Below are 14,049 nucleotides of genomic sequence, written 5' to 3'. Positions count from 1 at the left end.
AATTTTTTGTTTACATTTTGGTTTGTGGTTCCCCTTAATATTCATACCAGACCCAAAGGGCATTTTAATGGACTTGGGGGGATCCCATGCTCTTTTTTTCAATGAGTTTTATCTATATCGCAGAGACCCAAAAATTCATTACAGCCGCGATCAGGTTTGAATGACAATTTTTCCTTTAGAAATATCATTTTGCTGTAGTACTGTTCTAAACACGGGAAACACGCGCCACTTTACAGGCATACTATACACACCCCCAGGCAAGATATTTAAAGGAATATTTCATTTTTATTGTTTCACTTTAAGCATTGAAAAAAAATCACTGCTCCCGAAAAAACTGTCATTTAAAAAAAAAAATTGCATTGATACATGTCCCCTGGGGATGGACCCGGTTCCCCAAACACTTTTTATGACAATAACTTGCTTATAAGCCTTTAAAATAGTACTTTTTATTATTCATGTTTGCGTCCCATAGACTTTAACGTTGTTTGTGTGTTCTGACAAATTTTTTGCCTGTTCGCATGTTCTGCTGCAAACCGAATAGGAGAGTGTTCGGATCATCCCTATTTATCACTGATCTTTGTTAATAGTCATTTACTTTATTCAAATTTAACTGCACGAAGAGCGGTTTACTTTTTACATTTTTATATTGTTCTAAAAAAAAAAGTTATCAGAATTTAGAGACATATTTGATTTTCTTTGTTCTGTATCACTGTCAACAAAGCAATGCATCTCATAGCATTATGCAATGCTGAAGCTCGAATTTTTTATTTTATTTTTCCAGGTCAGTGTTGATATGCACATTCAACGTCGTGTAACAGGTTTGGCCAGTAGTATAATGTCCCAGCCCCCAAGTGAGTGTCTTCACCTTCATGTACATTCATGTTGCCTGATCACACAGCCGATAAAGCCTGCTACATCTCCCCGACAAGCAATGGAAACGGATTTCTAAATTTTATAAGATATTATTTAAACATATACTATTGAATTTTGGCAAAATGACTTCAGAAGCCCCCAATCTCGTGGAGCCTAAAGATTTTATTGTTTCATCATTCACGTTTATTTCTCCTGTGTTTACAAAGCCTATGGATTCAAGTGTTACTGAAAGGTGTGTAAATTGCTTTATAGTTACTTCCTAAAATGTAAGTTTATCAGAACTGGTTTATTAATGCTGCAGCAAAAAAAGGCACAACTTCGAGTTATCTGTAGCAAAAAAAAAAATCAGATCTAATCTTTTATTACTATAAAATTGAAACAATGCTCTTGTTTTTATATGCAGCATCTACAACTTTGTTCCTGTTTTCCTTTTTTTTACAGTACTATGTTATTATTCTTCAGTTACAACAAACTTTGTTTGGAATATAACTAAAGTTACACTATTAACATAGCCATGCCCAGGATAAAATATAAATGATTTTAGCTACAATTTCTTTGAATATGGCATCTGAATAAATTCAATTAAGAAACTGGTATCTATTTCACAGCCTTGCAAAGTTTGTCTGTGCTAGTGACACAGAGCTGAGCCCAAACAAGCCGGTTTTTCCTTGAGAGAACAGCTAACAACACAATGAATAATAGTTGTGAATGTTGGGTGTATATAGGATTGTGAGTATCAAATGCAAAATGACAAATACAAATGCTGCTATTGCCGACTTCCTGGAAAATACTATTGCTTGGCTGTTATGCAAATCCAAAAGCTTCTTTCTGAGTCATTGTCCCAAAACAAAATTGGAGTTCAGGAGAATCAATGAAATGACATAAGTACTTATCTGTAAATTTGTTTCAAGTTAGTGAAGTATAGAAGTAAGCGGATTAGCTTTGCAGCCAAGCATTAGCATGTTCAGAAGATTACCACAATGGCAGCCTCCAGGTTTCTTTTCTGACAGATTGACATACAGTGCCTTCAAAAAGTATTTATACCCCTTGAAATTATCCACATTTTGTCATGTTACAATCAAAAACTAAAATTGTATTGGGGTTTTATGTGATGGACTAACACAAAGTGGCACATAATTGTGAAGTGGAAGGAAAATGATGAATGGTTTTCAAATTTGTTTGTGTAATTTAATCTCAGTATAAATACAGCTGTTCTGTAAAGCCCTCAGAGGTTTGTCAGAGAACCTCAGTGAACCAACAGCATCATGAAAGTCAAGAAATTCACCAGACGGGTCAGGGATAAAGTTGTGGAGAAGTTTAAAGCAGGGTTAGGTTATAAAAAAATATTCCAAGCTTTGAACATCTCACGGAGCTCTGTTCAAAATATCATCCGAAAATGGAAATAGTATGGCACAACTGCAAACCTACCAAGACATGGCCGTCCACCTGAACTGACAGGCCAGGCAATGATAGAATTAATCAAAGAAGCAGCCTAGAGGCCCATGGTAACTGTAGAGGAGCTGCCGAGATCCACAGCTCAGGTGGGAGAATCTGTCCACATGACAACTATTAGTCGTGCACTCCACAAATCTGGACTTTATGTAAGAGTGGCAAGAAGAAAGCCATTGTTGAAAGAAAGCCATAAGAAGTCCGGTTTTGCAGTTTGCAAGAAGCCATGTGGGGGGACACAGAAAACATGTAGAAGAAGGTGCTCTGGTCAGATGAGACCAAAATTTAACTTTTTGGCCTAAAAGCAAAACACTATTTGTGGCGGAAAACTAACACTGCACATCACCCTGAACACACCATCCCCACCCCATGGTGGTGACAGCATCATGTTGTGGGGATGCTTTCCTTCAGCAGGGACAAGGAAACTTGTCAGAGTTGATGGGAAGATGGATGGAGCCAAATACAGGGCAATCTTAGAAGAAAACCTGTTAGAGTCTGCAAAAGACTTGAGATTAGGTTAAGGTTCACCTTCCAGTAGGACAACGACCCTAAACATACAGCCAGAGCTACATAGGAATGGTTTAGATCAGTGGTCATACAACCCTGTCCTCAGGGCCCACTAACAGGCCAGGTTGTATGTATTACCTTGGGGAGATGTAGACTAGAATACTGCAAGCACTGAGCAGCAAATTATATCACCTGTGATGTATTTCAGTTATCTTGCAAACCTGGCTTGTTAGTGGGCCCCTAGGACAGGGTTGATGACCACTTGTTTAGATCAAAACATATTCATGTGTTAGAATGGCCCAGTCACATTCCAGACCTAAATCCAATTGAGAATCTGTGGCAAGACTTAAAAACTGCTGTTCACAGATGCTCTCCATCCAATCTGACAGAGCTTGAGCTATTTTGCAAAGAAAAATGGGCAAAAATGTCACTCTCTAGATGTGCAAAACTTGTAGAGACATACCCAAAAAGACTTGCAGCTGTAATTGCAGTGAAAGATGTTTCTACAAAGTATTGACTCGGGGAGTGAATACAAATGCACGCCACACTTTGCACATATTTATTTGTAAAAAAAAATTGAAAATCATTTATTATTTTCCTTCCACTTTACAAGTATGTTCCACTTTGTGTCGGTCTATCACATAAAATCCCAATAAAATACATTTACATTTTTGGTTGTAACATGACAAAATATGGAAAATTTTAAGGGGTGTAAATACTTTTTCAAGGGACTGTAGAATAGAACTCAAACGGTGAATATTTGCTATATTATAGAGAATATCTAGAAGTATAAAACTGGGGCTTAGCTGCAATCTGTACTGGGCCATATGATTTGTAATGGTGACCCTGATGATAGGACAGTGGGGAGGATAACTCTGATTCACTGCATTGACAGTTTGATTTGGCTGCACCCAGTGGCAAGTAGGAAGTGCAGGGCGAGGAATTTTGGGAAAGTAGAAGTTATTGGTGGGACCCACAAGCAGGAGCATGCAGACAGAGCCAGCAGGGGCTGGGGAGTAAGCGACCTGCAGTACAGGAGATGTTGGGTGGAGAGAGGACTGCAGCAGAGAGTGCTTTGTACAAATTTAGGTGAGGCATGAGGAGTGGAAGCCAGGGAGTGAGTAGCTGTGCAGGGAAAAACACCTGGAAGCAATGGCAAAGCCTTTGTATACACAGAGGCAAAGCAGTTCTCTCTGTACATGGTTAGGAGACCCCAATTAGCCAGAAGCTCAGCCCTAAATATAATGAAAAGTCCCTCTATAAACAGCCTTACAGACTGACTGCTTTAGAAACCAGACATTGAAACCTAATGCTTGCCATACACTATACAAAAAATTGGCTGATACCAATTTTCGAAAAAAGGAACATTCGTATGTGAGTGCAAACGATAGTGGCATCATGTAATGACGGATAAATCGTTCAGTGGACATAAATAAATGCATTTTTTTTTCTACATATACCTAGTGCAGACATTTCGGACAGGAAAAACATTAACCTTTCAATTTATCGTTCGTTCGGCAGCAAATTTCCATACTTGTCCTTCGTTTTTTTGGCTCAAAAACATCCCAACGATTATCAGTTTTTGTGCCCATTAACTGGCTGAAAAACTAACAAACTGTCTAAATGACCGAATTTCGGACGATTTTTCGTAGTGTATAGCCAGCATAAGTCCAAGTTTACTATTTACTTCACCGGCAGATGTCCCTACTGGGGGCACTATATATACTGTATTTATACACTACAACTTGTCAAAGCATGGCAGGCGTGCTAATTATTATTCTCTGGGTACTTAAGCCTGAATCTCCCCAGGAAAAAAAATTATCTACAGCTCTGATGTGAGTGTAAAGGCGGGTGCCCCAATACTTTTGGAAATATAGTGTATATATACAGAGAGACTCCCTAGAGAATAACAACCAACCCAAGTGAATGTGCCCAGTTGGGGGAAAGGATGGTAGCAGATTCAGGCAGCCCTGTAAGTGCAGGAGACCTGAAATCCTCCCCCTGTCCTAAGCAGCCCAGCATAGGAAAAATACAGCTTATTAGGATGTCAGGCAACAAATTATATTAAAGTGGATGTAAACCCTCACATATCCCCAGCGCAGCGGCAACTGCATATCAAACAGGGGCAGCTTCCTTACCTGTAAAGGATAGTAGGCTTTGGTTCCCCTTTACCAGAATAGTTCTCCAGTAAAAGTGGCATTTAGAGGGTTGAGACAAACCATTTTTCACTGACAGGGGTGCTTTCAATGGTCTGCTTTTTTGTAAAGCCTTCACCCCAAAGAAAAGAAAAAAGTGTTAGCTGGAGTTCGGCTTCAATTTGTTAGTCAAGTCCATCTAAATCTGCTAGTGAATCTAACGCTACCCTCCCCCCAGACTGACAATGTTGCTGTCAAAGAGTGTCTCCGATGTTCCTTGAACCGGAGTGGAGACACCCTTAGACGCAAAGGAGCTAATTTACTAAAACTGGAGAGTGCATAGAAACCAATCAGCTTCCAGGTTTTTTTGTCAAAGCTTAATTGAACAAGCCGAAGTTAGAAGCTGATTGGCTGCCATGCACACCTTCCCCAGATTTTGTACACTCCAGTTTTAGGCCCCTTTCACATGACAAGCCCCCTCGGATCTGCTGTCCGTTTTTTAAGTGGATCCAAGCAGGCCATCCATTGACTCCTATGGACAGGTGGATGTCAGCGGAGATGCATCCTCTGACACCCATCTGCCATCCGTTCTGCTCAAGACGGACGTGTAGCAATACATCTGCCATCTGTCTTGGTGGATCGGAATGAGATCTGATGAAAACGTGCATGCTGTCCGTTTCGTCCAATCTCCCCATAGAGATCAGTGGGGCGCTGACAGGTCCCTCTCCGCTCAGTGAACAGAGACGGACGTGTCATCCACCGGCTCAAGCGGAGATCAACGGAACGATCTCCCGCTGAGCTGGTGGACTCCACTGAAACGGATCTCCCTCGTGTGGAATGGGCCATGGTAAATCAACTCCAAGAACGCACCGGACGCCTGCTGTGAGCCGCATCTGATTCAGGTGTGAACCCAGCCTTATGGATTGGTAAGCTGCAATATATAAAACATTTTGCATTTGGGTTTAATAGCACTTAACCGCTTCTTGTCCAACCCATGTACATAAATGAGCAGATGGGATGCATGTAGGGTTGCCACCTCATCCCTTTAAACACAAATACATATAAATTACATAAGTTCTGAGGCTAGTTGAATGCAGATAAGGGACTAGGTGAGTTTAATTACAACTTTAACCAGCCCAGAACCAGTGTAATTAATATGTGTTCTGTTTAAAGGGATGAGGTGGCAACCCTAGATGCATGCCAAAGCGAGTGGACATACCCGAACATCCCCCTGCATCCTATGAAATGAAATTGGTCCTGTACCATGTGATTTCTGTGTCCAATCACAGTGAAAATGTAAACAGAAGCCATGTGGTGCAGCTTCCTGCTTCTTCTTCTCACACAGTGATCTATTTGTGAGAGGAGAAGGACTGTAAGGTATTTTCAAATTAGTTTACCACAATGCCATCCACCTTAGTGTCCCTGATCACTGCCACCTGTCACTCAGTCCTGTTTATGCATGCAGTGTGCCCTGATAATCACACAGTGTAGCTTGATCACCATACCAATGGGTCCTGATCACCATCCCAATGGGTCCTGATTATTGCCACGCCAGTGTACCATGATCACTGTCACACTATGTCCTGATCCCTGCCATATCAGTGTGTCCTGATTGCCTTACCATTAGGTCCTGATCACCACCATACCAGTGGGTCCTGTTTCCCATACCATTGGGTTCTGATCACCACCATATCAGTGGGTCCTGATCACCATACCAGTGGGTCTTGATCGCCATACCAGTGGGTCCTGATTGCCATACCAGTGGGTCCTGATCACTGCCATACCATGTTCTGATCACTGCCATACCAGTTGCTTCACAGTCCTGGTGCTCCAGAGCCTCCAAAAATGTGATAAGTCGTCAGAAAGTTAAGTGTGTAGTTTATGCCTCTAGAACGCCTGAAGGTGCTCGTTGGATTTTGGGCCTTTTTTTGTGGCTAGGCTGTAAAAAAAGCCTCACACATGTGGTATTGCCATACTCAGGAGGAGTAGCAGTAAATGTTTTGGGGTGTAATTGTAAGTATGCCTGTGCTGTAGGACATGTGAAATAGGATGGCCACACACTCCACTGAAAAGACCTAAAGCTCAGTAGGATTAAGTGCTGCTGTGAGTGAAATGCGTTAACCTTCCTACCCATTTGTTGTTGTGTGCTGTCATTGTTTATTCTGAATCTTCAATAAAGATTTTGGCATTTTCAGTGTAGTGTGCGGCCATCCTGTTTGACATGTACATCTCTTTGAGGCAAGCCAGAAGGGCACCTTCATCTGTGAATAATATATGGATTTAACTGTACTCACCTTGAGCGGTGTCACCCCTTTCTGTGTGGAATATGTTTGTGATGCTTGTGAGAAATATTTTGTTAAAATTACAATTTTGTAAAGAAAAAAAAAAAAGATTTAGTTCTATCATTTTCCAAAATGTTTGGCAAAAAAATTACAACTTCAAAAACTCACCATGCCTCTTATTAAATATCTTGAGCTGTCTACTTTCCAAAAACGGGTCATTTAGGGGGTATATGTACTGTCCTGCCATTTTAGAGTCTCGAGAAATGAGGTCAGTACATAAGGATAGATCACGTTTCAAATCTATATACCATCGTTTGTAGACTTTCACACAGACTAAATAATATACACTGTATAATATACAGTGTATAATATACACTGATTTGGGTTATTTATACCAAACAAATTAGCAGAATACATTTTGGCCTAAATTTATAAAGAAAGGTTATTTATTTGCAAAATTTTATAACAAAAACTAAGAACAATGCTTTTTTTTCAAAATGTTTGGTATTTTTTTGCTTATATAGCAAACAATGAAACACGAGTGGTGATTACCACCAAAAGAAAGCTCTATATGTCTCAAAAAAATTATAAAAATTTAATTTGGGTACAGTATTGCATGTTTGAGTAACTGTCATTCAAAGTGTGACAGTGCTGACAGCTGACAATTGGCCTGGACTAGAAGGGGGTATAAGTGTTCGGACTTGAGGTGGTCAAAAAAAGTTAATGCATGGACATGGACATTCTGGATGCTTGCAATTATCCCTTAATTGAAAACTTGTCATGTTATAATGGAGTGTACCTTTAACAAGTGGAGGCATGCAGTTAAGCATATGTAACAAAAGCTAAAATGTGCCCTTAGGTAGTCCACAGATCATGCAATTTTCATTATTGCCACCGCGGTTTGGTTTGTACATGAAAAAAAGGGAAACCTAAATAACTGTGAACATATCTATTTAGTAGATTATTTTGCTAATAGCACATTGAAGTAGATGTTTGTTAAAATATTTGTTTCTCATATAAAGTGACAGAAAACACGAAGAGATCGATTCGCCTTGTTCACCTGTTGATGAATCTGTTCGCTTGCTTTTAGAAGAAAATAGCAGGTAATGATCTGGGAAAATTATATTTCATTTGCCATATTGCCATGACAAAATTTCAGTAATCATATAGTAAACACATATTGCATTGGGTTGCTCAAAGGATTGATAAAACAGAGTGTAAAATTGGAAGGTGGCTTTTGATTCGATCGTTTTCAGCATTTCTATTCAACAATACGCTTTGAGGTAAAATAATAAAACATTATTTTGGTGAGATCATAAAGAAATGATGTGCTGTATTGTTCTATCTCAGTTGTTGAGCTAAATGTATTATTAAATTACAGCTTTCACTATACAGTCCTTCAGTGCAGCATTCCATGGTAAAAATTAGGTATTACCAAAATTGGTTAATGTAGAACTAAAGGCAAAACATATTTTCATTTGGATAGAGTAAGGGAGGGTTATAACCCCTGTCAGTTTTATTTTTGCCATATGTTTCCCATTGGGAAGATTTCCCTTCACTTCCTGTCCAACAGCCAAAATAGAAAATGATGGATTGATGGTGTCACCAGGGACAGCAGAGCTAATGTTTCCAGTGGGAAATTTCCTCTCTATTGCTGTTCTGGTGAGAACCCAAAATTTGGGATTTTTTTTTTTACTTTCAGTGATTACGATAAACATGGCAAATAAACAGATTCAATCTCTCTAACGGGGACACAAACAGCAATAAAAAAAACTGACAGGGGTTCTAATCCCTTTCAACTCTATGCAAACTAAAACAAGGTTTGCCTTTAGTTATACGTGAATGGTTATATTGTTATTCTGGAATTGTCATAGGGTATAGTGGACCTGTTACTAGCAGGGAACAGGGAATGGTCATCGAAAGACAACATGCCAACATCATCGAAAACCAAAATTATGAGTTGAAATAAGAGTCAGACAGACAGCAGTATAACTGAACTAAACAAGAAACTGATTGGACAAGATGGAGAGCGTGACATCACTGTCCTGCCAGGGATCCAGAGACAAGTAGAGATCACTACCTTTATCCATACCTGGACTTGTTCTTTAAAATATCAGCACTGGTGAATTACTATGAAGAAAGGAGAGAAAGGAAAATTGGAAAATTTTGGGCCAAGGCAATCACACACAGCTGATGGATTTTAAGTGTCAGGTTCTGAAGGGATGACATGAGCCCGTCTTTACCATTCATAGGTGTAGCACCCTCTAGTCTGTGTGCTAGATGTTAGGGTAGGTAAATTTAGGGGCTCAGGGCTAAGCCTGAGCTGTGAATCTGGGTCAGGGCTCAGTGACTCACCCTATCAGCCTCTCTGGTGCCCCCCCTCCCCCTGCATTTTCTGGGACATTGGAGAATGTTCTAGACATAGTGGGTGGAGGTAAGGAGGAGCTGCTTGGAATATTTGTGAGGGCCAATCCCCAGTAAAGGTCTGGCAGGGGGCAGGCCCCCTCACAAATAGGCATGAGTCATGCCAGAGGGGCGGCCAGATGAAAGATGGAGATGGATTGCGGTGGAGGCTGTCAGTGCCCCCTAGTCTTAAGGGGCGGGGCTTGGGTGCTGGAAGGATCCTGCCAAAACACATGGAGTAAGCCCTTCCTTGAGGCACGGGAGCAAGAGAGAGGACAGCAAGAGCAGGTTAGCACTACTGGGTGATCTCCTGAGAGTCATCCAGGTGGGCTGGTGAGTGTCAGACTGAAGGACTGTGAAGTTAGCCTGGAGGGCAAGTGAAAGGGTCAGCTGCAGCCAGGTGGGTTGGCAGTGCCTGAAGAGGTGGTGCCAAGATCAGTAGACACAGGAGTGATACAAGCTAGACACTATAAATTCTTGCAACTAAGGGGCCTCGGGTTCCTGCCTGTAATGGGCCATTGCTTCTAATTTGACTGTCAGAACTTCACAGTGATCCGGCTGGGTTCTGCAAACAATTGAGTGCTGGAGGGAGAAGTGGAACTGTATATAGAGACTGTATATAGAAAGAGTGTCCCTGAATTTGTTGTTGTCTGTCTAGTTGCCATAAATATAACTAGAACTACTTTGAATTCCTTTTTTAGACAGTAAAGGGAGGAGTTAGAAGGTGTAGAACGGCTTCCAAAGAATATCTACATAAATTCTGATGTCTCTTACATATCTGAATGTTTCATATTCATATTATGAGGAATATCTACAAAATGTTAACTGTGCATAAGCAGTACTTAGAAAAATGTTCCCTTTGTCCAAATGTTCTCCTACAAAATATAGTGTTGTACTTCCTGTTATGTGTGCCTAGGCACTAATGTACCTATCTGCAGTTTGAGATCTAAAGCAGCTGGAGGAAAAAGTGGAGCTGTATATGGACTCTGCTAGTCTCATGAGATTTGGTGATGTCACTACTGTGCTTCTCACTGTTCTTGCTGGAGGCTCGGACATGAGGAAGCAAAGCCTTGCCTCTACTGAGATGGTCGCCTCCACAAAAAGACAGTGCAGAACAAGGCATAGGAAGTCAGTAATGGTGAAAGATCAGGCACAGGGAGACTGCAGGTAATACTGTTGAGTAACCTTTTGCCCTGCCTGCTTTTTTTGGTGGCACAGCTTCCAGAGTTCAGTTCCTTTCTAAGTTATAAATCCTGATCTAGTGACTTTATGACTTTGTGCAGGGCCACAAAAATATAACACGCTGTGCCTGGACAGACTTTTTACTATTACTGTTGGACTTAGGTACCACTAGCACTGGCATATGTGTTTTCGAAGACCAATATTATAACACAATTTTTAGATGTGTCTCTTTACATATCTCTCCAATCTTCAGCCTGAAGTGGAAGTGGAACTTCAGTCATTTTTTTTTCATTTTAATTTTCCTTTCCATCTATTAAATCTTCTGCCCTTGTTGTTTGAACTTTGGATAGTAAAACATTTTTTTCTGCCAGTAAATACCTTATACAGCCCACTTCCTGTTTCCTGTCTGGTAAAAAGCCTAGGCTTATGACATCATGCACAGCTCTCCCTCTCACTCTCATGAGAGTTTGCCAAGAAGGGAGGGGGTGAGTCATAAAAGGGCCAATGAGAGTTGCAGAGCTGGAGGTGTGCCTCTGTGTGTCTGTGTAAATCCAGGAAGTGAACAGGAAGCAGCTTCAGCTGCCCACAGTTAAAACGGTTGCAGCCAGACTGAGTGGAGGGAGATTTCTGCAGCATATTTGGCAAGTAAGGAATCACAGTATATATAAAATAATATGCAAAGTGGTTGGAGGGAAGCTTCAGAATGGCAAAGATGTTTTTATTACAATTTATGTGGGCAGACTGCAGTTCCCCTTTAAGTGTATTTCTTAATTCTTATCCCCATCCCAACATCTATGACATTACTGATTTTTTTTTTTTGTCATGAATGAAGCTATGGAAAGACATACTGTACATATTACATTTTAGTATTTTTTTTGGGCTTGTATTCTGCTTTGTGAGCTTGGAGCTATCAGTATGCAGTAAAGTTTGGGGTGCGGGTGGGGGTAGTCCATAAGTTGGTTGATATGTTATGAAATCATATTGTATTCCTGAGTGATATAGTATACATTTTGCATCTAAATGACTTCTACTAAGTATAATATCTATCTTTTTTTTTTACCATTCTCGGGAAAGTAAGCCATCGAATGCAAATCATGAAATACATAATCATGAAATACTTTTATTGTCTGCTGTTTCTGATGGAGACAGGGAGTTGTTAACGAGGCTTCTCAAAAACATTAAAGACAGGTCCTCTAGCTTTTCAAGGTCTGGTGCTCAAGGTAATTTTTGTGTTGTCAGTACAGTAAATGTAAAATGTTATTGTATAAAGTTGAAATGAGTTAATGCGCAGATAGCAAGAATAACTTGCCACAAATTTGTGGCAGTGTTGAACTACGACCAGACTTTTCGTCAGCAAAGGTCCGACGGAACGAATCCGGAACGATCGTGTGTGGGCTCCATCGGACCTTTGCTGTCCAAAAATCTGACAGACTTTAGAAATAGAACATGTTTCAAATTTTTCGGCCGGAACTCCGTTGGACCCAGTTCCTCTCGAGAAATCTGTTCAGGTGTATGCTAGTGCGACGGACAAAAACCAACGCTAGGGCAGCTATTGGCTACTAGCTATGAACTTCCTTATTCTAGTCTAGTCGTACGTCATCATGTTATAATACATCAGACTTTGGTGTGATTGTGTGTGTCCAAGTCCATTCATTCGGAAAGTCCACCGGAACTCCGCCGAAAGTTAGTAGGGAAGACCGTTGGACCTACCCTGTTTCCCCCAAAATTAGCCTTACCCTAAAAATAAGACCTACAAGGACTTTAGCTAGGGCTTATTTGGGGGGTAAGGCTTATATTGCAGCCATCACCGACAATCACGCTAGGTCTTATTACTAGAAAGTAGTCCGTCAAAAAGTCCGGTCGTGTGTACGCAGCATAAGGCCTCATGCACACGGACATTTTTACAGCCGCTTTTTGAGAGTTTTTTTGCAGCTTAAAAACGCCTGTCCATGTTAGTCTATGGCTTCATGCCCACCTAGGCGTTTTTGAGCTGAAAATGGCATAGGCGTTTTTAAGCTGTAAAAAAAACCCAGGACCAGTGCGTTCCGTGGCGCGGAGCTAGAGCTAGAGCTGTAAAAATGCGAATCGCGGAAAAACGCGCAAAAAGGCGCACAAACGCGTAACATATTTTCTTTGTTTTCTGAGTGCTATAGCCAAGAGATGTGTTTCTTTAAAAACGCTAACGCTAAAAAAACGCGCAAAAACGCCAATGCAAAACACGGTAAAAATCCAGTTTTTAACGCCGATTTTTCCAGGCGTCAGAGCTAGCTTTGCAGCCAGTTTTTTAAAACGTCCGTGTGCATGAGCACTAAGTCTGTCAACTTGCTGCACATTTTCACTGGCAAGTTGTACACTTGCAAAACACTTAAAGCACAAGTTCAAATTGACTCTTTTCCAATTTGTAGCAAATTTGTGTGGCAAGTCTCTAGCAAGAGCAAAGTTGCAGTGGTGAGTTTACAGCAAGAGCTCTGCAAGTCACAGCAACCTCTGTGGTGGGATGACCATTGCACAATATAACAGAACCAGAACTTGCAGCAGACTTGCAGAATGTTTGCAGAGAAAGTTGTATTGGAGTCATGCAATGCTGACTTGCAGCTCAATTGCTTGCTATCTGGGTTGAATCCAACATAATGAAATGGTTGCACACACAGCTTTTAGATAAGGTGTGATCAGGCCAATAAAGTCATATTACTGAAATTCAGCCTATATGAAATGATACTGACCTATCCCACACTATCCACAAATTGGCAGCAGTAGAATGTCTGTAAGCTTTTTACTGCATGTCAGCTATAGAGGGCCAATCCTCATAGAAATACATATGTCATATGGGACGTCATACGTCACTCTGGTTCTGCATTGCTCCATTACAGCAGCAAGGGACCATTAGAGCAAGCCTACACAGGCAAGTGTTCTTCCTCACTCTGCTAAACCCTGTTTCTTTTTATAAATTATTTGTCATTGATTGAAAATGCTTAAAGCGGAGCTCCACCCAAAAGCGGAAACTCCGCTTGTTTGCACCTACTCTCAACTGCCACATTTACCACTTTTTTTTTGGGGGGGGGGCGGATATGTCTGTCCAAACCAGGTACCTGCCTCCACTTCTGAGTAAGATCGCTGCAAACAATGCAGCAATCTATAAAATTTCCAGCCCCTCGCTGTCTTCTGGTAGACACACAGGTCCCAGAAGACAGCAGGACCATTCAGAAAGTGCAGCGTAA

At 40.9% G+C, this 14,049-nt stretch overlaps 1 protein-coding gene across 2 annotated transcripts in view; it reads left to right on the top strand.

Annotated features, from left to right (window-relative positions):
* Nucleotides 1–875: 875 nt before the first annotated feature.
* Nucleotides 876–14,049, top strand: part of LOC143981969 (transient receptor potential cation channel subfamily V member 3-like) — a 97,719-nt gene continuing 84,545 nt past the window's right edge. For both annotated transcript variants that reach the window (XM_077480260.1, XM_077480259.1), the window contains exons 1-3: nucleotides 876–1,105; nucleotides 8,269–8,349; nucleotides 11,906–12,051. In XM_077480260.1, the coding sequence (XP_077336386.1) occupies nucleotides 996–1,105; nucleotides 8,269–8,349; nucleotides 11,906–12,051 (337 nt within the window). In that variant the 5' untranslated portion in view covers nucleotides 876–995. The remainder of the gene's footprint in view (nucleotides 1,106–8,268; nucleotides 8,350–11,905; nucleotides 12,052–14,049) is intronic.

Source organism: Lithobates pipiens, unplaced genomic scaffold (genome assembly GCF_037356315.1).
Source record: "Lithobates pipiens isolate NorthernLeopardFrog02 unplaced genomic scaffold, aLitPip1_a1.2 Scaffold_16, whole genome shotgun sequence".
In the NCBI taxonomy this organism is placed as follows: domain Eukaryota; kingdom Metazoa; phylum Chordata; class Amphibia; order Anura; family Ranidae; genus Lithobates; species Lithobates pipiens.
Note: the sequence above shows the minus strand (reverse complement) of the source record. Positions and strands in the feature narration are given on the sequence as shown.